The sequence below is a fragment of the Lynx canadensis genome, chromosome E2 (assembly GCF_007474595.2).
Source record: "Lynx canadensis isolate LIC74 chromosome E2, mLynCan4.pri.v2, whole genome shotgun sequence".
Classification (NCBI taxonomy): Eukaryota; Metazoa; Chordata; class Mammalia; order Carnivora; family Felidae; genus Lynx; species Lynx canadensis.
The window spans coordinates 33,087,196-33,113,837 of NC_044317.1; the positions used below are offsets into that span (position 1 = coordinate 33,087,196).

The 26,642-nt window shown below is 40.8% G+C and overlaps 1 protein-coding gene across 8 annotated transcripts in view; it reads right to left on the reverse strand.

Annotated features, from left to right (window-relative positions):
• Window positions 1-423: 423 nt before the first annotated feature.
• Window positions 424-26,642, reverse strand: part of CYLD (CYLD lysine 63 deubiquitinase) — a 69,309-nt gene continuing 43,090 nt past the window's right edge. For all 8 annotated transcript variants that reach the window (XM_032591479.1, XM_030297130.1, XM_030297132.1 and 5 more), the window contains 11 exons: window positions 23,070-23,449; window positions 22,016-22,181; window positions 20,488-20,629; window positions 19,102-19,224; window positions 16,256-16,347; window positions 15,313-15,379; window positions 10,410-10,542; window positions 9,093-9,201; window positions 7,484-7,602; window positions 6,993-7,209; window positions 424-5,708 (listed from right to left, as the gene is read on the reverse strand). In XM_032591479.1, coding sequence (XP_032447370.1) covers window positions 5,524-5,708; window positions 6,993-7,209; window positions 7,484-7,602; window positions 9,093-9,201; window positions 10,410-10,542; window positions 15,313-15,379; window positions 16,256-16,347; window positions 19,102-19,224; window positions 20,488-20,629; window positions 22,016-22,181; window positions 23,070-23,449 — 1,733 coding nt within the window. In that variant the 3' untranslated portion in view covers window positions 424-5,523. The remainder of the gene's footprint in view (window positions 5,709-6,992; window positions 7,210-7,483; window positions 7,603-9,092; window positions 9,202-10,409; window positions 10,543-15,312; window positions 15,380-16,255; window positions 16,348-19,101; window positions 19,225-20,487; window positions 20,630-22,015; window positions 22,182-23,069; window positions 23,450-26,642) is intronic.

Sequence of the window (26,642 nt, forward strand, 5' to 3'; positions counted from 1 at the left end):
ATCTAACCACCTCCTTGTGGTTGTGGGGGACAGGGACCCACGATTCTTCTCGTCAACAGCCTTGTGCCCTTGTTTAGAGGTGAGAAAGCGCAGGACGGCAACCTCTTACTGGAGTGGTTTAGAACTGAGCTTTAATCGGGACCAGAGCTTGGAAATGCCCAGTTACTCCAAGAAACGACAGGGCGCCATGCTGCCATGAGGCAACCCAGAGACCGTCGGCCCGTCGCCCAGAGCAGGGAGTCTGACAGGTTTTCCAAAGCAGTCGTAACGAGGCGGGAGGCTGGACAAGGGTGTGCGCTCCCAGGGAGAGCTCTTCCCCCAAAGGAACCTTCCATCCTGGCACCGGCAACAACGTTAAGAGGTTGTGCTCAACCCCAGCTGTCCCGTAACCTGAAACCCTTCCCCAAAGAAATCAAGGAAAAGGAACCATAAAAATTTAGTTTTAATGATACAGAAATAGTATATAGTACATTTCTTTCCACAGCAGAGCACTTCATTCATCTCTAAAAAGTTTAACAAAATTAAGGCTAAATCAGAGCAATCTGATCGTAAAGGGACAGTTTATGTGGTGTTATTTTTAAAGAAATGTCTTCATAAATACGGCATATTCTTCAAGCCAAAAAGAAAAAAACAATGGTTGAACAAGACACCAGATACGCAAAATGCAGTACAAATGTGCTCCTTTACACCCATTTACGAATAACCTCGACTTCCTGGGAAGTTCCAAACGGGCTTAAAAAAGAAAAAAAATGCTTGTGACAGGACACTAAGACTCTCTGGAGTTAAAACTCAACGGCCATTTTACAGAACAGAACCAGTGACGGTCAAGTCTCCAACCTCCTCTCTCCAGAACAAGTACCAAACAAAAGCGGACAGTACTTAAAAGTGCAAGAGAGATGTGAGGCCTGGGGTGCTTGGAAGGACAGCCCTCCTCCCTAACTGGCCCTTCCCCTGACCTAGTGACAGGGAGACTAACATACTGCGTGGTCAAACAAAGACGCCCCAGACCGAAGGTCCGGAAACCACGCGGGCTCTGGAGTGGCCTGCAAACGCCAGCCCTACTGCGGTCTGGAGGGAGCACCCCCTTCCCCACGTCCCCACTACCCTTGGGTCCGGTGCTGGCTGGCTGTTGACCACTGCTTCCTGACTCCGGAGACACCCTGCAGCTGCCCCAGCATGTAGAATAAGACGAAGGGCTCCCTTTCCTCTTTTTCCCTCCGGTGAAACTTCTGGAAGCAGAACAGACTGGCGCAGCCTCCGCTCCCCGCAGGCAGCCTCGCCCTCTACAGCCCTGGTCTCTCTGAGCGGTGACGCAACCTGTCCCCGCCCCCGCCCCCGCCCCAGGAGGCGCACAGGAGCTCTGTCTTCGGAGAGCCCCGTGTGCCCCCATGTGGGAAGGGGTTGACCTTCTGTCCTTGCCCCCTCCCCTCTGTGCACTGGCTTCCACGTTCACATGCTCTCCTCCTCCACACGCCCCACCCGCCTCAGGGGGTCCAAGCGTTCCTCTCGCTGAAGGGGGGTCGTGGGTGCGTGGCTAACATCACTCACTGCCGGAGAAGGAGCACTTCTATTTAACGGTAAGCATCACACTCCACCTACTTTAACAAGGACATTTTTGGCTTCATGACAAGGGGCCCCATTAGCCCAGAGGAAAGTCTTCTCATACAAATGTTAAAAGTTTCGTCCTAAAGTAGCAGATAGTGAGAAACGATTCTTTTCTTTACTTTCATGCCACAGTTTTGTTTCTCCCGTTTCTTTGGTACCCAGAGCGAGCCTCGGTTTCCCCCTAAAGAAATAAAATGGAAGACAAGTGTTCAGGCAAATAACATCGGATATCCTCTGAAGATCTGTGTGTGCTCCAAAGACCGCTAAAGCCTCTAGGAAACAGGGGGTTGAGGTATATGTACACTAAAATGCATCTCGTACGTAAATTCATATGTAAACCCAGACAAACAATGTGACAAACATCCAACTGCCCCCATTTCTGTAATTACTGTCATAACATTACATGACCGCACAATCGCAAAAAGAAAAGATAATTTTGAGATCTTTTAGCTCAGTCGTTTTCAAATATGGCCAGCGGTCAGGCTCCCCTCGCGGGGTCTTTTGCTAACAAATTTCCTAGGCTCCACGCATGAAGAGTCAGACCCAACGGGCATGCCCGGGACCTAGAAGTTTGTATTTTTTTCCCCATGAAATTCGATATTCCAACGCCCTTGTCATACAGAGGACACTAAGGTCTAAAGAGATCAAGAAGTCCTCTCAGGCTAACAGTACGGGCCAGAGAAAAGGGTGGAACCAGGTCTCTTGTCCCCCAGTCCGTTAGTTTTTCTGTTGCTGTTTGTGTCCCAGCGCTTTCCCCGAGACCTGTCGCCCTCACACGTCACCAACATTTGTAGGGATCCTGTTGTCAGAAGTAGGTGTTAAGCTGTTTCGAGGCAAGGACCACGTCTCCTATTCCTTCTGACACAGTCCTAAATGTCCAGTGGCTCACATCTCTGCCTACCATCACCCAAGCAGGTGCAGAATTATCTAGCTGGATATCCAGCTAGAGGAGGGGAGTGAAGCCTGAACTTATGAAGACGCCAAGTTCAAACAACGGGACTTTGAATGACAATACAAGCTGCATAAGATTAATTACTATGTCTTCCCCTTGTTCCTGAATTATGTTAGGTGAAAAAATAAATGGATCCAAGGGACAGAAAGAAGCCATTTACCTATAACATTTGGCAAACGTGAATTATAAAGATCCTAAACTATTCTAAGGAGGTAATCCTCAGCAATTATAACAACTATATGGTGCTGAATTTTGTTACTGTTTCTCTTGGTTTTCAGGGTGTTTTCTCAGTCTTACGAAACATTCTTCCCGGACGGAGTCAAACTATAACTCCTTTATAAAGCTGACTGGGAGGGACGAAATACATTTAGCCTCTACATCACAACAGGGTTCCTCTCTCTCCCTCTCTCCCCCCAAATATATATATATATATATATATATATATATAGGGGGTAATACACACACACACACACACACACACACACACACACTCTTACAAGTGTGAATTTAGTTGGAGGTGGGGGACCAGGACTCGTGATATTTTCTATTTGTAGCTATGAATCACAAACCATGTTATAAATAATTCTACTATATTGCCATCTTGATTTTGGATATGATAAGGAAAATGAGATCACCAACGCATTTTAAAAGCCAACGGGAACATGTTAGAGAACATCTAGGGCTAAAATGTAAATAAATCCGCAGATGCATGAGCCACTGGTACCACACAGCCCAGCCCTGATGGCACCCACTTCCCACGCAGCTGTGCCGGGGCAGGGACAAGGAGGGGCCGCCCAGAGGGACCGTCCAGGACCAAGAGGAGAGCCCAGCCCTCCACACGGAGCACTGCGGCTGGCCCTGGCATCCCGAGTGCCTCCTGCCCCAGGCAACACTAAACAGACGTACGGGTCTACCTGAAGGAAATGTCCTTAGAGATAACTGACAGATGTGGCCCTGCCCCCTGGAAAGAGCCTCCATACGGGGTGGGGGGGTGGAGGGAGATGGGGAGCCCCGGACAGCTCTTCTTCAAGTCTTCCGCCACAAGAGGCTGGGCAGGACATACCTTCTTGAACTTGCATTTTAATTTTTACGGACAAGGAACTTTCTCTTCTTTTTTAACTCTTCAATTCATCTCATCTCATCTAGGTAGAGATTGCAATCAATCTCATCTAGGTAGAGATTCCTAGTCATTCCTCCAAATAATCTTTTCAAAAATCACATTGATACACTCATTCATCCATTTATTCACTCAACACCTATTTACTAACGGGTGACTAGACTTACAGAAGATCAGAGCCTCAGACATCGTGCACCCCAGGCCCTTCCCTTAGTACCCGAGGTGGGGGGGCAGGGGCAGAGCCAGCCCCACAGTCTGGGGTCCTCACCCCCAAACCCCTGATTCAGTAGCCACCTCCCCACCCCACCCAAGCATTTAGCAAAACCGCATGCAAAATGTATGTACTTTTTCATTTCAAAAATGAAAAAACTTACAAAATGAGTTTTTGTACCTTACTACAATTTATAAAGCTAATGAATATTAGCAAAATGGAATGATAGAACCAAAGCTAAACGAGACTTAAAAAAAAAAAAAAAAGTAATTGCAGGGTTTATAAAGATGCTTTCCACTTTGTTTTGACGTTAAATGTTTTATAAAGTCATATGCTATATACACATGACAACTTTTCTGTCTTTCTGCATGGTTAGGAAGTCTTTCCAGAAGGACAACAACGCCACAAAACGACACTCGAAGAAAACACAGACCATAGCACATTCCACAGCACTAACATTTATAATCTGTGGTTCTAGTCTACGACATCCACTTGGGCTCTAGACATACACTGTGGACATTAGCTGAGAAAACATCCATTTTCTACGTAATCAGAAGGAGGATAAAGCTGCTGCCAACATTTCCATAAAATATCGTAACTGCCATTATCTCCTGCGCAATCAAACTGCATTTGGTGAGCAGACTGGCTGAGCTCACTGAAGTTCTGGACGGTCTTACAACAGGAGAGGTTTACACAGACAACACATCTCTTCAGGGAGGTTTTAATGAGTAGTCTATATTCAAATTTATTTTCTGATGGACCATATATTTGTGTAGAAATATATTTATCACCCCAATCCTTTAATAAAATGCATTGTGCCCAGTTCCATAAAATAGAGTTCCTTAACAACCCCCCCAAAAAAACAAAACAAAAAACCAAAAAACAAAGAACCCCAAAACCTCTTAGCTGACAGTTACAACTATGAATGAAGAGCTTCAGTTGCTGTGCAGTCTAATCCCCAGGAAAATTACATCAAAAATAGACGTTTTATGACAAGATCACTTAGATCTATCTCAAAAGCAGAACAAATAGAAAACAACACCATGAATGGAATTTAAGTATTTTTCTGACCACTACTGCAGAAACACAGAAACTCGGCAGATTGCTGACATGCAGAAACCAGCAGTATACAGGAAAGAATTAACAAATCCAACTCAGTACGATTTTAATAACTGGATTGAAAGCAGACACTTAATAAAACCAAAATATTTCTTCCTCAAGGCAACCGTTAGCTAAAAGGAAAAATGATTTCATATCCTTGGTCCATAAAGAAGACACATTTATTTACATTCTCAATGGACTAAAAGAGGTTTTAAACTGTCACAATTAAAATTTTATGCTTCCAAAAATATCATATGATCAATGCACTTAACTTAAAGCTTCAGGGATTAATAAGTTCATTTAGACTTCTTAAAAAACCAACACAAACATACTTTCTAGAGTGCAAAAGGCTTCTTATTAAATACTTCAGTAACACAAAAGCAATTTGTTTTTTAAACACGGGAATCCTTTTCTGAAGGATCATCACCACAAAGGCATCCATTGCCGGCAATGGATGCTGAACAAGACTGCCAGCTCAGGTAAAATGCAACGCTAAAGCCTCGCATTCGGTTTCCGCCCCTGCCCAGATGACCCCACTTATTTGTACAGACTCATTGTTGGACTCTGGTACATGCACATGTACGCATCACAGAGAAGTCTTCGCGCACAGCCTTGGATTCTTCTGGAGTCCAAGGAGTGTAGGTCTTCCGGAGACATTTTCAAGTACTCTCCTACTTCCGGGCATGGGGTAACCTGAGGAATGTTGAAGCCATTCTGACCACCTACGGAAAAGAGGAAGAGCTCTATTTAGGGCAGTAAAGTTCTAAACCTTCTGCTGCCCTGACCTACCAAAGCGATTTTACAATTCTAAATTTAGGGAAGCTAACTTTCCAGATCAGAAGGACCTGGTTTCACTCCTGATTTTTAAACGTTAAAGCCTCTTTTTAACTCTTGACGTTTTTCTCATTTCTTGGGCTCGGAGAGGATTCTGGGGCCAACAGAATAAAGCTGGTAAAAGGAGGCAGATCCTGAGCAAAGTTCTAAACCCGCTTTGCAGGCTCGTCTGTATTCAGTTAGGGAACAGTGCCGCGTACACGTAAGCACGCATCCACCTCCTCGCATCCCGTGTCCCTTCCCAGACAGAAGCACCCCCACACGTCTCACCATGCGATCATCCAGTTTAGAGCAGATCTAGCAAAATGAATACTATTGCACTTCCAAAAATTTTAAACCTTTTGCTTCACACGTCATTAGAGTGAATGAGAACGCCGGGGGGTGTGGTGCCAGGCGCCCCCCGAAAGCCTCTCCCGGCCTACCCTCCCAACGGCCTTTCCCAACGTCTCACATTGGGATGCTTGTCAGTTACAGTAGAGCCCCTGGTACTGTACATGGGCTCGTTAACGCATCTGTTAAATAATGCCTACGCATCCCAGAGAAGGGCCTAGAAGGGGTAGCATGCTCCCCATTTGGGGAAGAAACACGTTACCTGCAGAATAGGCTGATTTTTCCAAAGAAGACATTTATTCTAGTCTTTGCTTTGTCATTTAGAAGACAACGTAGTTCAGTATAAAAAACATAAGCACTGAGGTCAGAAAGACGGCGTTAAATACAAACTATGTGACCTTAGGCACCTTAGCTTCAGCCTCAACAACAGAGAAAGAGGAGTGATCCCCAACTTGCAGGGATTTTGTGGGAGACTCAGTGTGCTTCCCAGAGAGCTCGGCGCATAGGCGCCCGATAAACGGTGACCATGGCTCGAACAGAAAATGGGGGGAGCGCGAAAGTAAAAGAAGACAAAGCCGAAAGTAAAACCTCTCAGCCCTAAAATGAGAATTCTAGGATTCTTTTTACAAAAATCACCTGTGTGTCAAAATATCACAATGATATTATTCCTTAGTTTAGTAATGCTGCCTATGCATTTCGAGACGGTCAGCCTGTGTCCCCAAGATACTTCTCGAAGGCTTTTCGCACACACCCTTCTACTACTCAGCACAGACGACCCACCGCGAACTATCCCAGCACAAAGGAGAAAAGGGCCACAGGGAGAAGGAAGGCATTTGAGCTACCATCTCGATCGGCCATGCTGTCAAAGAAGAGCCAGGCAGAGTCGTCCTTCCCGTACTTCACAAAAGCAACATAGTGGCTCGTTTCTATGCAGAGGACAGCAAACAGTTCCATCTTCTGGCAGGGGATGCAGCCGTGCCTCCAGTCCCAGTCGGGTAAGTCTTTGGGAAGCGACACTGGGTTGTATTTATGGTTCAGTCTCTTGGGATGAAGGTGGACCTGAAACGGCAGGAAGGGAAAGTCGCTCACGGGCCAGACTCCGTGTGGCCGGCGAAGGGGCTCCACTGACTCTAACTGAATCCATCCCTACAAACGGCAACCGAGTACTTTTAAAAAGTCCACCAAGTAAACAGAAGACACGTAAACAATCCCACTGGATTATGAATTCAAGTTAATAAGGACTCTGAAAACTTTCCAAAAACCTGAAATGTTTCCAACTTCAAATAATCTCCGATTTCAGAAGAGAACATCCATTGAGTGAAGTCACACTTACTTGGGTGTTGCAGGTTTTACAAAACTGCTTGATGTTTCCGGCTGAGATGTCGGGATCATCGTAACACTCTCTACACTCGTACATGGCGAGCCCCCCGCAGATCCGGCACTGCCTGGGGGCTAAAGCGGCAGGGGCGAGAGAGGGGTCAGGGGGCCTTTAAACACGTATTCTCCCATTAAAAGGGTTAAAAGGAAAAGTTCAAGCTTTATTAAGGACTTAGATTCAAACAGGTCTGTCCTTCCCGGTCCCCATAAATGTTACTGTATTTCCTTGGACACAGGATATCTTTAAAGACATTTTCTCTGATCAAGTGACCATTTTTTATTTAAAAAAAAAATTTTTTTTATTACATTTATTTATTTTTGATAGAGACAGAGCACAAGTCGGGGAGAGACAGAGAGAGAAGGAGCCACAGAATCCGAAGCTGGCTCCAGGTTCTGAGCCATCAGCACAGAGCCCGACGCGGGGCTCGAACTCACAAACCGTGAGATCATGACCTGAGCTGAAGTCAGATGCTCAACCAACTGAGCCACCGAGGTGCCCCTCAAGTGAGTGCAGGGGCACCTAGGTGGCTCAGTCGGTTAAGTGTCCAACCCTTGGTTTCAGCTCAGGTCATGATCTCAAGCTTCGTGGGATTAAGCCCTATGTCGGGCTCTGTGCTGACAGTGTGGAGCCTGCTTGGGGTTCTCTCTCTCCTCTCTCTCTGCCCCTCCCCTGCTCACACTCTCTCAAAATAAATAAATAAATGTTTCAAAAAATTAAAAATAGTATATATATTCTAGGGTGTTTTCACATGATTAAAAAATGCCTACTGATGAAAATTCAAAGATACAGCAAAGTACAAAGAGAACTACAAGCATCTACAATTTCAGTTAGCAAGAGGCAACCACTGTCCACACTACTGTGAGTTTTCTCCAATGACTGACTTATACCTCCATATTTACATAAACCGTGTGTGAGTGTGCGTGTGTGTGTGCGTGTCTCCTCTTATAGGAAGTATCAACATACTTACCTTTTCACTTAGCTTTACATCATAACCACCTTCTTACATTTTGGTCTTCACAAACACGAATTATAATGGCAGTACTCCATTGTACAGAGTCACGAAAATTCATTTAACTACTCTCCTCTCCTATCGTTTCTGATTTCTTAATCATGTGACAATAAATACATTTGCATAGAGAATATTTACTTCCATCTCTGATTATTTTCTCAGAATATCTAGGACTGAAAGTACTAGCTTAATATTTCTAGGCACTTAAGATACTGAATTGCCTTTCAGAAGAACTGTATCCTGTAAGACTCTTACTCATAATTAATGAGACTGGCCTATTTCTGAAAAACAAACAAAACTGGGGTCCCTGAGTGGTTCAGTCGGTTAAGTGTCCGACTTTGGCTCAGGTCATGATCTCGCGGTCCATAAGTTCGAGCCCCGCGTCGGGCTCTGTGCTGACAGCTCAGAGCCTGGAGCCTGTTTCGGATTCTGTGTCTCCCTCTCTCTCTCTGCCCCTCCCTCACTTGCTCATGCATGCGCGTGTGCTTTCTCTCTCTCTCAAAAATAAACGTTAAAAATTTTTTTTGAAAAACAAACAAAAAGTCTTATACTTACTGTCTTCAAGTAAATCGGTTATATTTAATTCCAGGGAAGGAAAAATTTTTTTAAACAGTTTAAAGTCTTTTCCAAATCGAGGCATCTGAATAATGAGACATGATGGTGCCTAAAAACAAGATATATATATTTTTAGAATCAAAGTGCTGAAAAAAAATGTTCCCTATGAAACTGAAGCAGCCATGGCTGGCACCCCAGGGTGTGGTGCCGCCATGACATCGATGGCCTGCGAACGGGATCCGAGCCTGAAAGCGGAGCGTCAGGGCAGGGCACCAATGAGCCGCATATTTTCAGGATCCCTTCCACGGACACCCAGAGGTCAGGCAGTTCCACAACCCTGGGTCACTAAGAGTAAGATGACAATCTAACATTCTACTGTCGGTTTGTATTTAAAATCAACGTTTTAGAAAACTTGTTTTGAGGGGTGCCTGGGTGTCTCAGCATCTGACTTCGGCTCAGGTCATGATCTCACGGTTCGTGAGTTTGAGCCCCGCGTCGGGCTCTATGCTGACATCTCAGGGCCTGGAGCCTGCTTCGGGTTCTGTGTCTCCCTCTCTCTCTGCCCCTCCCTCACTCAGGCTCTGTCTCTCTGTCTCAAAAATAAATAAATCTTAAAAAAAGGAAGGAAGGAAGGAAGGAAGGAAGGAAGGAAGGAAGGAAGGAAGGAAGGAAGGAGGAAGGAAGGAAGGAAGGAAAAGAAAGAAAGAAAACTTGTTTTGACAAATACAATAAAGAAGCTGTTGTCACCGAAGGACACCATTCCTTATATTTCGACAGATAACTGTAACTGTTCAAAGCTTTACCAGAACATTCTTTCAGAAACAAATACAATAAAAGTGAACCACAAGCATGTACTACTAAGATCATGAAGATATTCAGTAAACAGCAGAAGAAAAATAATTTCTATCACTTGTTCATTAACAGACCAATATAAGTGAATTTGTCTCTTGTTGAAGGAAAAGTAAACATTCTTTTTTGATATACTTGGCTGATATGTTTACGTTAAATATTAAGCTGGGTAAATGAATGACAATTTTTAAAAAATCGTAAGTCTTCCCTTTGCTTTAAACACTACTTAAAAGTTTTCAAGTTACAAATTAGTTTTATATTTTCTTTGGCACCAAAAATCCAAAAAGTTCAATCTTAATTCTAAGACGTTTTCTACAAGGACACAACTGAAACTCTGAACTTTTTTTTTTAATTTGTGTTTTGCTAACAGTTTGTGTGTTCTCAATGGGGCAAGGTTAACAGTTATCGAATCTAGTAGTAGTCTTAAAAATACCAAGGACTGTCACATAAAATACAATCATCACTAACCTCTGCAAACTTCAGGTTACTGTTGATAAAAGACCATTCTAACAATTGCTGAATTGTAGGAACTCCAACTTTCTCATTTTTTTCCATAAAAATTTGATAGAAGTAACAATCTTGCACTTTTTGACCTGCTGACCTAAAAACACACAGGAGAAAAACATTTATTTACAAAATGCTTAAATGAGAATGTGAAGCTGTCCCAGCAGCATTTGAGGACAGAGAACGTATGAGGTTGCAGGTGTAATCCTGGGTAGGCGGAACACCAGGTGAAAGACAGTAATTTAGATTAAGTGTACTTTGCATAAAACCTTAAAAGTGAGTTCTTATTTCAGTTTTCATATTCAAAAGTTCCCGTAGTGATCAGCAGAAAAATAAGGGAATACCATCTGCAGTCAAAGAAGCACTGTATGAACAATAATAACCAGAAGCTAACTTGGTTTCAATGTATCTGTCCACATCTAAAAATCATTTTTAATCAACAATCCATTAAACTATCGACTGTTTAAAAGTTAAACTGCATTTAATGCTTGAAACAGGAAAACAAACTCTTATATATCTGAATGGGGCAGACCCTTGAAGTCCTTCTAGACCAACTTTTCATTTCTGAAATGAAGGCCTGGAGATCTAGGGAAAAATAATCATTGCTTCCCGGCAACTTAAAGCAGCACTACGTGTGGAAACCAGGTGCCCTACCAACCACTTATTATTCCTTCCATGAAAGCATGCTGTCTCTTTAGATGGTAGCTCATTTATTCAACAAACGCCAAGTAAGCTCCTTCCATGCGCCAATCACAGTGTTACCATTATATTAAACGTTTTGCTTTTACATATTTCACTAGAGAATGCCATTAGCCTTTAAAACTAACTCTACCAAAAGGATTAATTATCTTTAAGTGTATGATTTATCTTTTCAGCAGAATTTCTGGGTACAGAATGAGCCTACTTATAGCTAGATTTCAAGTTTTTATAGAAAATTACTAACATGGTTTTCATAAAGAAACAGCTATTCAGAGACAAACCTTCAGAAACCCTCAGCTTTCCAAAGCAACTTACACCTGAAATAAACAAAACTTATTTGTTCACAAATCCAGGAGATTCATGAGAACCCACCACAAATAAACACAAATGATAATCAAAAAACCTGAAGGTTATGCTGTTATCGGTATTTTAATTGGTTGTTGATGACTGTAGGAGACCAGCATTTTTCTGTGAAAGCCAAAAGCATAAAAAAATTTTACAGGGAACAGGAAAAAAAATAAGACAGGAAACTAAGAAAGCATAAAGCAGCAGAGGTCAGTAGTCGTGAGAACTCGAAATAATAATGGTGACAAGGAAGGAGAATCGTGGTTGATGGGAACCCACATTGAGAGAAGAGAGCCAGAAGTGACTATGTAAGCCCAACAGCTTTGTGATATTGAAGCAGAAGGATTAGGAGCCTGGGTGGAGGCTGGGGAGGGGAAAAAAAAAACCCAGCAAGCACTCAAGTCTCATTACTGTAGTTTTAGAAGGCTAAAACCCCAGAGTAATTAGCTGGTCATTAAGACACACAAATACAAGAATGACAAGAAAGCTGGTGCTATTGTACAACACTGCAAATTTAGATTGCTTGTTTTCCACTAAGAAAATCTAGAAGCAGAAGGGCACAAAGGTTACAATAGTCTTAGAATAAAACAGACATCGACGGAGAAGATAAAAACATTCGTGGAATTGTAGGATATCGGTCTGTCTACCTTCACAACACAGACCTTAATGGGCAGCCACTAAAATTCTTTACAGGTTCTGGGTTATCTTGCACTGTGGAATAGAATATATCTGTGTAATAAGAATACCCAGACCATGTTCTATAATGAGAAGTACTCGGAAACACAACCTGACAATTGTCCTGTATCTTTGCTTCTTGTTGCCGATTTGATTCCATTACTTTTCTTGGCACGCTTCACCTCCGTGCCCTATCCTCTCGTTAGTGGCTATGATTTTAGTTTCACCTTCTCTTTAACACCCCACACAGAATTAGTCACCATTACCCCTACTATCATTACCATTGTTTTTTGAGTATGAAGGCTTAGTTTACCCACATTTACGACCTTGACTCGTCCTTGTTTCTTGCATACTACTCCTTTATTCTAAATTCAGCTTGGACTTACTACAGTACATCCTGTGATAAGTCACTGAGTTAGACAATTCAGTCCTGGTTCTTTTAGCTCAGGAATTCTGTGCATCTTTCTTCTTAGAACTTAAGTCTGCCCCAAATTCTGGAAAACCTTCAGTTAGTAACTATCAAACTATTTCTTCTTCCCCGTTCTCTCTAATGTCTCCTTCTAGAACTGCACTAAGAATCTGTCTTCCATGTCTTTTATCCTCTCTCATTTGCCAACTTCTTTTCCCTTTGGGCTACATTCCAGGTACTTTCTTCAGATTGATCTTCCAAACGAGCAATTCTTTCTTCAGCTGTACATACTGCGTTCAGTGACGTACCCCCCTCCCGGCCATAAAGTATATATGTGGAGATAGACATTTTTAAAGCTCTATTTCTGGGAATTCTATTTTTGTTTATTTGATTATGTTGGTTATCACATCCGCATTTATCCCCCTGGGTAGCTAAGTCCTTTGCCACTTCAGTCCTCTAAGACTACTATGCAGCCTCTCAGACTGTTCCACTATTTCAGATTTTACAGTACTCCTCCCCCTATTTGTTACATCAGCTGACTCCCCACCAGAAAGGGGTACACAGGTGAAGAATGACACTTGGGAAAGAAGGGCTAACATTTAAAGCATCTTTTTATATCTTCTTATGATCTTTAAACCAGTGATTCTCCACATGAAGAGGCTGCTGAAGGGGAAAGGGAACAGTGACCCCTTCAAGGGGTGTCAGAACTTTCCAGAGCCCTCTTCAAACTGCACAAGACCTTCAAGCACTGAGATGCACTCCTACATGTGTCTGGCCCTCCTTACCCCCTGAGAATCATAGCTGTCTTCATCCTAGGTTATTACCAGAGTCTATTACATACCTAGGGTGTGTTAGGCTACCAAAAAAAAAAAAAAAAAAAAAAAAAAGATAACTGTTTTGATCATCTGAAATTTATTTTTTCAAGAAGAAAAAGTGACTTTTTTCTCCCAAATTGCCTGTTAGATTTCCTATATCATGTATCAAACACAGCTTTCTTTCCTCATTTGTGTTTGAAAGCTGACTTATACTGAAATTCTATTTTTGAGCTTTCTATTCAGGTCTGTTGATCCACATTTCTACTTTTATATAGTATCACACTGTTTAATGTCTATTGCTTTGCCTTAGAGCTTTTAATAGAACTCTTTTTTAAAAAACCTTCAAACTTCAATGTTTTCACCCATTTCATCCTGTAAAGAACTCTAAAATCACTTCACTGAGTTCAAAAAAAAAGTTAAGATCTTGCTTATGTGCAAGTGATTCTACAAAAATTAACATCTTTAAGTAATTTAATATTTTTACCTGGAACACAATCTTTTTTCCCTAATTAATCAAATCACCTTTTAGCTCTGTGATGGGTTTTAAAAAACCCATCTCAATAAAATTGATTTCTCGGCATTTTGTACTTTTATGAAGTATGAAAGTGTCCCTTTTTCATATTTGCTAGAAGACATATAGAAGTGCTATTGATTTCTCCATGATTACTCTCTACATGGTCAAATTACAAGGTCTTTTGTCAATTCTAGCAGTTTCTGAACAATTCTCTAGGATTTTCTAGGTGTTCATATAGCTATTACCATCTTTGAATAGATAATAAATATGTATTCTTGACGTTTATGTATCATGTATTATTTCATTAGTTAGAACTTCCAAAATAATATCAAACTGTAACTGTGGTATTGTCCTCCTTCCCTTCCTTCTTATCCATCAATTCAACACTAGCATCAAACAACATCACTTAGGACCCAAAGATAAGTAAGAGTATTTGTCTGTGATTAGCTCTTAGGGAAGTAAGTAAATAGTAAATCAGCAAGACCTTTTTTTTTTTTGAAATGTTTATTCATTTTTGAGAGGGAGAGCATGAGCAGAGGAAGGGCAGAGAGAGGGGCAGGACAGAGGATCAAACAGGCTCTAGGATTCGGTGAGCCCAACATGGGTCTCAAACTCACTAACAGTGAGATCATGACCTGAGCTGAAGTCGGATACTCAACTGACTGAGCCACCCAGGTGCCCCAATGAGCAAGATTTTCAACAGAGAAACCCAAGCTATACTGTAAAAGGGTCCAGCATGTAGACTGTGAACATTAAACCATCCACAAAGTTCAACCATTTAGAACATCTCACTAAGAACCTGGGTGCATCAGATTCAAGACTGTCATTCAAGACAGAGGAGAAAAAAAGGTAAGTTACAAAACAGGGAACAAGAGAGCTACTATGAGGCTAAATTAATTCTCTGAGTGACGGATAGTCAAAACCATATTCTCGTGGTATCTCATTGGGTTAGAATAAGATTCTCTCTTGTCTACGGACGTACCACCCTGAACGCGCCCGATCTCGTCTTATCTCGGAAGCTAAGCAGGGTCGGGGCTGGTTAGTACTTGGATGGGAGAATAAGATTCTCTTAGAATCTTTAATTTCCCTTAGAACCTTTCATTGATTAAATTATAAGATATGTTCAGATTTATAAGAAAATGATTTGCAATGATATTTATTACTAGGGTTAAAATTAAAAGCACAAATTTACACTGGATTCATTCTTCCAGTTAAGTATGATACTATGGCGAGGACAATGATCAAATTAATTAAATAGTTAAATTAATTTGCATTGTAGGAACCTAGCATATTAAGATTCCTAAACAAATACAATATTATGTAATCACTAAAGAAATCATTTCTATGGAATGACAGCAGAGAAAATGAAGACTATTTTTTCCAATGCTTCCGTAATAATTTAAAAGTTACCTTATTTTTAATAATGGTTCTACCCTTAAAATATGATGAAACAGGATATTCAAGAACTCTTCAGGATCTAGAAGAAAATAAAAACTCAAGTCACAGACAAAATTTTTAAATTATTCTTTTATAATAGTTATATTCTTATTCTGACTTCATTTTCATAATCAATTTGTTTTAATTAAAAGCACAGTTCTCAAGTTTTCCTGCCTATGAAAAATATAAAGGGTATTTAAATAATTATGATAAAGTACGACAGTCTAATTTTGTTATAACTTTACTGCATATGAAAAGGTATAATAATTCATGTATAATGAAATCACCTTAATTTCTTCTGAGGGGGTAAGTAGAATAAAACTGGAAATGTAACTTTGTTTTTTTCCTGTGAGTTAACGAATTATCAAGCCTCTTAACATTACAGGTGGTGACAGTGTGCTGCTTACATGTTCACAGTCAGGAGCTGGATCTCTGAGCAAATCCATTAGCTCAGAATAGCTTAAAATATGGTCTCTGACCATAAGCTTCATTCCAGTTAGCCATTTTTTGACTCCCTTTATAACAAGAAAAGCTACCTGGAAAACCGGGGACAGACCCAATGCAACCCTTCAGCACAGAAAGGGAAACAATGGCAAATATCACACTGGAAGGAAAGAAAAAACCTATTTATTCCCTTAAGGTACCGCAACTAGACGGCTTCCCACGTATCACTCACTTTTAGAAGAGGTAAAGCATTTTACAAAAAGGGGACAAAACTGCACAGCACATAGAAACTAATATTATACTAACTAACTGGAATTTAGGGAAAAACTTTTTAAAAAACGCACATCACATGGAAAGGAATTTCTAGTTTAAAAATAAAACCCCCAAAGCTACAGAGACACACACTTCCACCAATAATTTAGCATATGCTTTCAAGTTATTTTGAATGCATAGCCTATAAATTAAGAGTCACCTTTTTCTTCCGAGGTAAATCCTGATGCAGCCTCAACTTTTTCAAGTATTTTCCTCAGTTTCATAATCTTTGTTGCACACACATATCCGTATCTACGTTGATAACAAACAATTAGCACTGGCATATACATTAAATTAGTATAGCACTTTTGATAATCACATTCTTCTATAATTCCAACATGTCATACATAAATTAATAGGCTAGACAATTATTTTGAAAATCACAATTACAGGCTACTTCCTGACGCTTGCAAGTTAAAAATCTAGCATCAGAATTATCCCAGACACTAACTACTATGCCTTAAAAATAGCTGTCATATACTAATATAGAAAAAGCATTTTTAAAGTACAATGATTGGTATTTTATTGATTTTTTTTTAATTTTTTTAATGTTTATTTATTTGAGAGAGAGTGAGCGAGCATGAGTGGGGGAGGGGTGGAGAGAGAGGGTGACACAGAATCCGAAGCAGGCTCCAGTCGCTGAGCTGTCAGCACAGAGCCCGACGCAGGGCTCGAACTCAGGAGCTGTGAGATCATGACCTGAGCTGAAGTCAGACTGAGCCATCCAGTCGCTGCCCCCTGCCCAAGACTGGTCTTTTAATACTATTTGCTTAAGAAAGCAAAGCATTTACTTTAAAAAACAACTTAAAGAGAGAGTCCTTTTAATACCAAAGGACAAAAAAGCCACCAAAGGGAATGGCAGAGGGCACTGATAAGAAACTATTGAAGGTGTGCAATCAAGCCGGTCATCATGTGCATGAGTGCATGACGTTTTCTCTCATCATTGTCCGAATACAGGACACATTTAATACATTCAGGTTAATCCCTGACAAAGTTCTATGCTAAAAACGCCTTCAGAAGAAACCTTAGAGGCCACCACATGTTTAAGGAGAAAAATGGGAACTAGCTAATCTTGTATCCATTTTGTATATTGACTCTTCACTCACTCATTAACCCTTTGCAACCAACATATACTGGGCACCCACCACTTACACAGTAATCTAACCTGTCAGCCTCTGGGAATACGAAAAGAGTAAGGTGGAAAAAAAGGATCTCTGCCTTTGAAAAGCTTGAAATAGAGAAAGCAGGGGTTTCAGTTCCAAATAAAACCAGTCAGCTATAATAGAGGTACGAACACTGCAGACACAGGGAATCTCGATCACAACAAGGTCCTTGCTGTGGACAGGGCAACAGAGTCTGGTTAATCATGATTCTCAACTGGATGGACAACAGTATCCAAGTAATGTCTATTGATGGACTTAGGGTGTCTGGGACGGAAGGAAGGAAGTGGTAACATGACTCAGAGTTTTGGATTTGATCTGTCTTGTTCCATTATCAATTACTTGGGGGAAGAAACGGAGGGTATATTTAAAAATTTGCATAAGATAAAATAACTGATGTAAAAATCAAGCCTCATAATTATCTTAAAGGGTAAAAAACAAAACAAAACAAAACAAAAAAAAAAAACAGTTATTTTCACCATTACAGAATGTAAAGAAAACAAAAGACAGAAGTAGGAAATTTATTCCCTTATAATTTACTTTCTTCACCATGTTACATAGTAGGCCATTCTGAATGCTCTTTATACTTCAATATTTTGCATTTTTTCATCAAAATCTTGTATCAAACAATTTTTTAAGTTTTATTTATTTGAGAGAGATAGCAAGTGAGCATGAGAGAGGGAGAGGGAAGAGAATTATAGGCAGGCTCCATGCTGCCAGCTCAGAGACCAATGTGGGGCTCAAACCCACGAACCGTGAGATCATGACCTGAGCCAAACTCAAGGGTCAGACACTTAAGTGACTGAGCCACCCATGAACCCCTCAAACTCTTTTAAATTTTAATTGTTAAACAATAAAAATGTGCCACAAGACTTAAAAATTCATCTTAATATGGACTTTAAATTCCATAGGTGGCTCTCTATATTCCTGAGTGAACAGATGTCTTTTATAATGTATGGCCCTAACTTCATAGTTTAAATTTTATAATGTGGCGTTATCATGTATCCCTGCTACCACCACTTATGAAAAGTCTTTACTTAATGTCTTATTACTTGTGCTTGTATCATTACAAATTGCTTTCAGTGACCAAAGACATATTTATAATTCATAAACTAGGAAATGACCAAAAACATCATTTTTTTAAGCAATGTGCAGGGAGGCCTACCTTTAACCAAGAAATGTGTTAATAAAATACACCTCATCTGTTTCCAACACAAGAGTATTCAACACTAGCTATTCTACAAATTAAAATTTTCTATGGGGTATCTGGCCGTCACTTGAGCGTCTGACTCCTGATTTTGGCTCAGGTCATGATCAGGGTCATGGAACCAAGCCCCATGTCAGGCTCCACGCCGATTCTCTCTCTCCCTCTCTGCCCCTCTCCCCTGCTCAAGCCCTGCCTCTCTCTCTCTCTCTCTCTCTCTCTCTAAAATAAAAAATTAAATAAAAATTTCCTTTGCTCCTTTTTTTTCCAGATAAAATTAAGTTTAAGAAGCCAGACATGCAAATTAGACCAGAGGATGTACTGTTAGGCACACGGCTGGAATAAGCTCGAGCAGAAGACAAGTACTTATCAGCTTTTCGAACCTACTGCAATTACTAAATTGTACTATACTGTACCAAAATGGTTTCATCATTTAATGGCATACACTATGTGCTACACCGTGACCAGATGGGAGAAATTAAATAAGACAGTAAAGGTGAAAAAACTGTAAATGCTTTATCGAGAGAACGAATTCCCACCCATCCCTTAAGAAATGAAAGCAGGTGTGAATTACTTATTGTCCCAAACAACAGAGCACTGGACACCATCGAAAGATAAAACAATTCTGGGTCTTCTGCTTACATTCTCAGAGGATTCACGATTTCCGTCCTCAGTAGCTCTTGCGTTTCACTATAATATTCTACATCATTCTTTTCTTTAGGTCTAAGTAGCACAGTGTCCAGGACAGAACTAAAAGCAAACAAGCTGTAAAATAAAAGGAATAGTTTTCCTTATTCTGTACACGTTACTTTTGGGGACACAGATACTAAAAAGAATGTAACGAGAGAAAAAACAACCAAGTCTGGAGAACAAGGAACATTACAAATTCGTGCTTTTTTTTTAACACAGGTACCAAAGACACCTGCTAAGGTTCCTGTGGTTCAATCAACAGGGGCTAGAGATCCTTCCAGGTTAAAAATACCAATCTTGAGAAAGCACAATATAGATTGACCGTGTTAAAGGATAAAAATAGGCCTCAAGAATATTAACAGAACTTCTTTGCAAAAGCTGAAAAGGGGCCTACAAATCTGAGTCAAAGTCGACACCCAACAGAGGAGGAAGTCGGGAACTACTTCTCAAGGCACGCACACGTGCAATGACAACCTACACTAGATATCACACTACTCTCTCCCTGCAGCCCTTTGCAGAGATATAAATTTCTTTGAATGCCAAAATCACTTGTGAGCGACTAACAGCAGTGACTTGCTGGGACCAAAGAAAACGGAAATTTGGCTGATACAAAATTTGTATCACGAAATCTAAAAAGGACCGCATCAATTCCGTAAGGCTTGTTTTTGTCCACACACCGAAGAGACGGACAGTATCCTGCCCAAATAGCCCACCATGTTGATTCTTCTTCCCACTTTTAAAATGTTAACACCCCAATTAACTTCCTAATTCTTACAATGTGGCTGTATAGACCTGGCCACTTATGCTCAACTAAACTGGCAACATACGTGGTTCGATCTCAGCATAAAAATTCTTGTTGCGTTAAGTCATCGGACTTTGGAATCAACTACGTATACGAGGGCATCTGTGCCTCTCCTGAAGGTAATTCTTTAACATAAAGCTGCCTTACGATTGCCTTGACCTAGCGAAGGAAGCAAACACTTCCTCCTTATGCAAACACATAAGCAGCCAATGACTTACCAAGTCATGTTGTTTGATACGTGACAAAGATACTGTACTTACTGTCTTCAGTTACACGGTTTCCCAGACACCCTCAGAATATGTCCCACCTATAACACTATCGTTCTTACTGATCATTCACCACATTACTTTTATATTAATTTGTTAATACAAGCACCCTGAGACGATGTTCAGTAGCTTCCAAGGGTATACAGTGAAATGTAAACCTCCCTTTTTCCCTGTCCCCCAGCCTCCCAGTTTCTTTACTCAGAGGCAGTTAGCGGCTCCTCGCACGCACACGCACGTGCACACATGTCTCCGCGCTAATTTTAAACTTACCAGAATAAGGTTGAGTCTAAGTAACAAGAATTGTAATGACCCTGGATACCCTTCTTCTTTCCAATCATTATCTCTAAACCTTCTTTTTCCATTTTGGGTGGGGTATTTTCTTCCACTACTTCACTCAAGTAGCCTCCGAATGCTGCCAACATAAAAATGAAAATGAAAAGCATCCTTTTCGACTACTACAACACGTACTCTGATAGACTTCTTCGTTTTAAGATACATTTTTGTATCGTGAGGCAAAATCTGTTTCCCAACTTAAAACTAAGTTAAAGGTGGGTTTGGTTTCATGGTTCTTCAGCGTGGCCAGTGAAAATGGTGGCGTTCATTTTCAATCTCACTTCTTCCACTGCTTAAATTTTTTTAGTTTTTTTTAATGTTTATTTATTTTTGAGAGAGAGAGAGAGAGAGAGAGAGAGAGACAGAGTGCGAGTGAGGGAGGGGCGGAGAGAGAGAGGGAGACACAGAATCCGAAGCAGGCTCCAGGCTCCGAGCTGTCAGCACAGAGCCCGAGGCGGGGCTCGAACCCACAAACCGCGAGATCACGACCTGAGCCGAAGCCGGACACAACCGACTGAGCCACCCAGGCGCCCCACTTCCTCCACCATTTAAAAAACACCTTAGAGTACTCAGTAGTGTATGAAAAACATGTGCCAAGTAAAATATTTTGTTCCCCAAATATTTTATTGGTCTGAGATGCTTCGTCTTCAAGTCAGAAAACAAAAATTTCCAAAGTTTTGGAAAAAAATGTACTTCAACTGTAAGGAAAAATGTTCTTCATAAAGATGGCTTTCCTACTGATAGTCACTTAACCCTCAAGATGCTTCACGACTATTACCCAAAACTGGAAAGGGAGAACATCAAGAAACTGTCACCCATTACAAGTGATGAAGGGGATCTGTCCTTTATCAATCAATCTAAAACTGCTTCATATAATAATGCTGACCTTCTTAATCAGATATGGTTATTGATATGCTTTTATGATACATCAGGAAGGTAGTCAGGGCCAAAAGAAGGCCACAATTCAATTTCTACCTCTGTGTTTTTAAAAATTAAATGCCGGCAGGGGCGCCTGGGTGGCTCTATCGGTTAAGTGTCTGACTTCGGCTCAGGTCATGATATCGCAGAGCATAGTTCGATCCCTGCATGCGGCTTTGTGCTGACGGCTCAGAGCCTGAACCCTGCTTCGATTCTGTGTTTCCCTCTCTCTCGACCCCTCCCCTGCTTGTACTCTCTCTTTCTCTCAAAAATAAACAAACATTAAAAAAAAATTTTTTTTAATTAAATGCCAGAAACCAACAGGAAGAGAAAACTGTTTTCCTGACTAATACTTTTTTCAAAAGTCCCCTCTTGGGACCATTGTCACTCTCTTAGACACCAAGCAGCAATTTTAACTGATTTACAAGCCTGATGAACGTTGGCCAGAAATATATTGAAACGCTGTCACTGTGGCCTACTGCAAAATGGCCTGAGATCAGAACCAGAGTTACTGCAGATTTGTAAGGAAATGAAAGGCATCAAATACCCAGCGAGTTACAGCGTTCGATCTGATTGGAAACTGGCTGCAGGGATGCAAATCTCGAGTCGGGCCTGCAGCTCTTCAGCTTAACAAACAGCGCCTTCTTCAGGGCACAAGTGAAGTACCGTGTGCCCCTAAAGGTTCCATCTGTACAGCCCGCACATTCATCTTCCTGAAAAAGAAATGCTTCGATATACGTTATTCTGCACCATGCAGCACAGCATACGCAGCATTATGGTTTCTACAATTGGTTTCTGGTTCACCTTTCTCAGAATTCCGTCATCACGGAATCCTGTCCCGAGAACTCCATCAGGAAAAAGGGGTGGGCTAAGCAGCGCTTCTGCCCACAACTGATCATTTAAGAAATTCCTGACTCCAGCATGAAGTCCTCACTGCGTTTCCTTCCAGAATGTATGCTTAGACCTTCCCTGGTTAAAAGGTGTGACTTCCCCACATCAACTCCACATGTACTGGAACTAAGGGGCGGAGGCTGTTTATTTTAACAACCTCCCCCAAAGTAGCATTCACTAGCATGCAAACATTTAAATTTTTAGTATTTTACATCTTATAAATAAAAGCTAGGGGTACTCAAAGTATCCTCTCCAGATCGTGAAATGCCAAACAATATGCTTTCCTAATCTCCAAACGGAAAACCTTTCCCTCTACTAAGATCTCAAAAAATCTCTAAAAACGGCAATTAATCTTACAATGTATGATATAAATATTAGAACTGAGTCGGGGAGGGAGACTGAGGAAGAAAAAGAAAGCTGATAACAGATTTGCTTTCCTTACTCTATGTTGCTTAATATAATGAGTCTAAACACATTAGCCTAAAAATCTATTTTCATTCCTTGAACACAGATCAACTGACATCAGGCACAAACGGACCGGATGCTTCATGGGTGCCAAAGAAGCCAGGCAACACAGTAATAAAATTTTTCTCTAGTGACGGCTTTTTTGACGAATAGAACATTTGGACACAAAAAAAGCGTAAGTGGGAAAAAACTGCACAAAACTCCAGAGAGAGAAGAGCTGCAATGTTTAAGTCAAATTCAATTACCAGTTCCAGTCCAGCTAGCACTTCGTTGAGTCCTGGCGGCTGACCGATCCAACGAATTACCCCATAGAAAGGAGGATTCTCTTTAACTTCAGCCAGTGAGCCCACTTCCAGACCATGGGAGTTCCCAGAAGCCATGGCCAACGGTGGACTCTCCTGGACAGGGGCATTGTTTAGCTCTCCCATTACGGACTGAACTGACAGAGAAAGCGGGCTGTGGCCAATGCTTCCATTGGCATTGGGCATCTTGGTCAGACTGAATGGTAAAGAGTGAAATCTGTTCTCGGTAGATAATGAGTTCATGGAAGGAGGTTGCAGTGGTGGTGAAGCATGTCCAAAGTCTGGAGATATCTCTGTAAGCGACTTTGCGGGGTCTTCAGCAACTATAAAAAAAAGTGTTCTTATTTAGAGAATCATATTCGAGAGTATTAAAAATGCCCACATCTCTAAAGAAAATCAATATACACGACTAGTGTTAAGTGCCCATTTGACTCTAGTAGGATTCTTGTAAGCACTGCACACTTAATCTCTCCAAAACAGTGTTCCACATTCTCTTCCCACCTCCAAATTTTTCTACCTAGGTAAATGGCACCCAATGGCTCAAACTAAAAAAAAAAAAAAAAATCCATTATTGGTTAGTATTAAATAGGTTCTATTCTTTGTCTATAATATAATTTAGAAAACGGTACCAAAAAATACCAAAAATTTAGAAAGATGCTTTTTTTTTTCAAGTTTATTTATTTATTTTGAGAGAGAGAGAGCGAGAGACAGCATGCGCACACAAGAGCAGGGCAGGGGCAGAAAGAGAGGGAGAGAGAGAGAATCCCAAGCAGGCTCCACATTGCCAACGCAGAGCCAAACACGGGACCTGATCCCACAAACCACGAGATCATGACCTCAGTGGAGACCAATAGTCTGATGCTTAACAGACTGAGCCAGCCAGGCACCCCAAAAGATGCTTCTTAAATAGCTAAAAGGTCAAAAAAGAAATGACTACGTAAATTTTTAAAATAAAGAAAAACGAGAAAAAGAAAGAAGCAACAAACACTTGTGGAATACAGCTAACACAGTATTTACAAACGAAATTTATAAACTGAATAGTTTATTTCAGGGAAAAAAAAGAATAGTAATGAACTCAGAATACAACTTAGGAAGTTAAAAGAACAGATTAACTGCCCAAAAGTCAGTCACGAGGAAAGAATAAACACAAAACAGAAATTAATGGAAGAGGAAACAAATGTACACTAAAGAGGATCAAAGCCAGAATAAATACAAAAGCAGAAAATAATTTAAGAGAAAATAAACACATAAAAAGAGAAACAAAACCAAAAGTTATTTTCTTAAAAGAACTATTACAGTTGCCAGCCAGGCACTGCAGATCAGTGGGGAAAGAATGAACTTCTCAATAAATAATACTGAGATCATCAATTACCCGTACATTAAAAAAAAAATTAAATTGGACTTGTACTGAATATATTCTACACGAAAATCATTTCCAGGTAGCTTAAAGACAAATGTGAAAGGCAAGACCATAAACTTCTGGAAGACAATACAGAAGAATGTTCTTCATGATTTTACAGCAGAGAGAAATTTCTTGAACATAAGTATACAAATCATAAAGAAAAAGACTGACAAATATGATCACAATGAAACTGAGCTACTTATTAAAAGGCATCATAGCAAGAATGAAAATATCAGCCAAACAAGGAAAAAACACTTAAAATACATATATTTGACAAAGGATTCAAATTTGATAAAGGTCTATAAACCAATATAAAAAAGATACCCCCCCCAAAAAAAAACCACAACTAAGAAGAAATGGACAAAAGGCTTAAAAAGGCAATTCAGAAGAAGATACCCAAACCACCAACGAATCAACGAAAAGATTCTTGCCCTCACAATAAAGTAGATAAAAGAAAGTCACAAGCAATGTGAGATGCCATTTCAAAAGTTAAAAGTTTTTAGCATATTAACTGTTGGTAAGAATGAGGAAAAACAATACCCTCCCAAAATGCTGACAGAAGCGTCAACTGGTATAACTACTCTGGGAACAGCATGGCATGATTTAGTAAAGGAAAGATGTGCATATCACATGACCCAATAATTCCATTCCTGGTTATATAGCCTCAACATGTGTAAGAAGGTTAACGGCTAAGCTGTTAATCATAGCAGGAAAATAAACACAATTCAAATGTCCATCAATGGTCGAATGGGGACGAATACTGTGGTATATTTATATATTTTGCAGCAATGGAATGAAATGGAGTGGAATGCTATACAGCAATGAAAACAAAAAATTATAATCACATAAACCACTGTGGTGCATCTTGGAACATAATATTGAGGGGGAAACTACATAGCATACACACAGGCTGATTCGTTTGTATAAAACTCAGAAACATGCTAAACTGACATTATACCGTCTAGACACACAAACTTAGAAAGTTATCATGAAAACCAGGAGAATAAATTAAAGATGATGGAAGCTCAGAGGAGAGCGTGAAAAGAGGGCTCTAGGAAGAGGCACCAAGGAATTTCAAGGGCAATGATCATGTTTTTCTTACAGTGAGTAGTGACTACATGGGTGTTCAATGTACTTTTTTTTTTTTTTTTTTTTTTTTTTAATTTTTTTTTTCAATGTTTATTTATTTTTGGGACAGAGAGAGACAGAGCATGAACGGGGGAGGGGCAGAGAGAGAGGGAGACACAGAATCAGAAACAGGCTCCAGGCTCTGAGCCATCAGCCCAGAGCCCGACGCGGGGCTCGAACTCACGGACCGCGAGATCGTGACCTGGCTGAAGTCGGACGCTTAACCGACTGCGCCACCCAGGCGCCCCAATGTACTTCTTTTCTTATTGTTCTTTATACCTTATCCATTTAAGATTCTTTAGTAATGATATTAAATATAGGACTTTTAAAAGTCATTCTTTTCTTTCTCAAACCCTCAACCCCTCCAGCCCAAAAGCCAAATCCATCAAGTATTTGGGTCTGTTTCCAAAATATATTTCAAATTCATCCTCTTCCCTTCACCCCTATCATCTCCCTAATCTAAGCCACAGGGCATCATCTTTTGCCCTGTAACCAGTCTCTTTCCTGGTCTGTCCCCCTTCTTGGCCAAACTATTCACCACACAACTCTAAGAGAGATCTTTTTAAAATGTAAAGACCTTACATGATCTTATATCATCCCCCTGTTTAAAAACTTTCAGTGGCTTTCCAGCATTCTTATAACAGGTAACTAAATTGCTCACTGAGACCTGCAAGGTCCTGGATGACCTAGCTCCCACCCACCTATCCGAACTCACTGTACACACCTATTCTCCTTGCTTCCCATGCTGCAGCCACTCTGGCCTACTTCTTGTTCCTCGAATGCTCTTTCTCACCTCAGGCCTTTGCCTTTACTATCTCTTCTGCCTAGAATGTTCTTCCCAAGCTCTCTCTCTGACAGGTTCATTCACATCATCCAGACCTCAAACGCAAATACCCTTTCCTCAAAGAGACTTTTCCAAAACACTCCATGGTGGCTGGCTCCCCACCAGCTGCTGTCATGCCTTGTTCATTTCCTTCACTGCACAT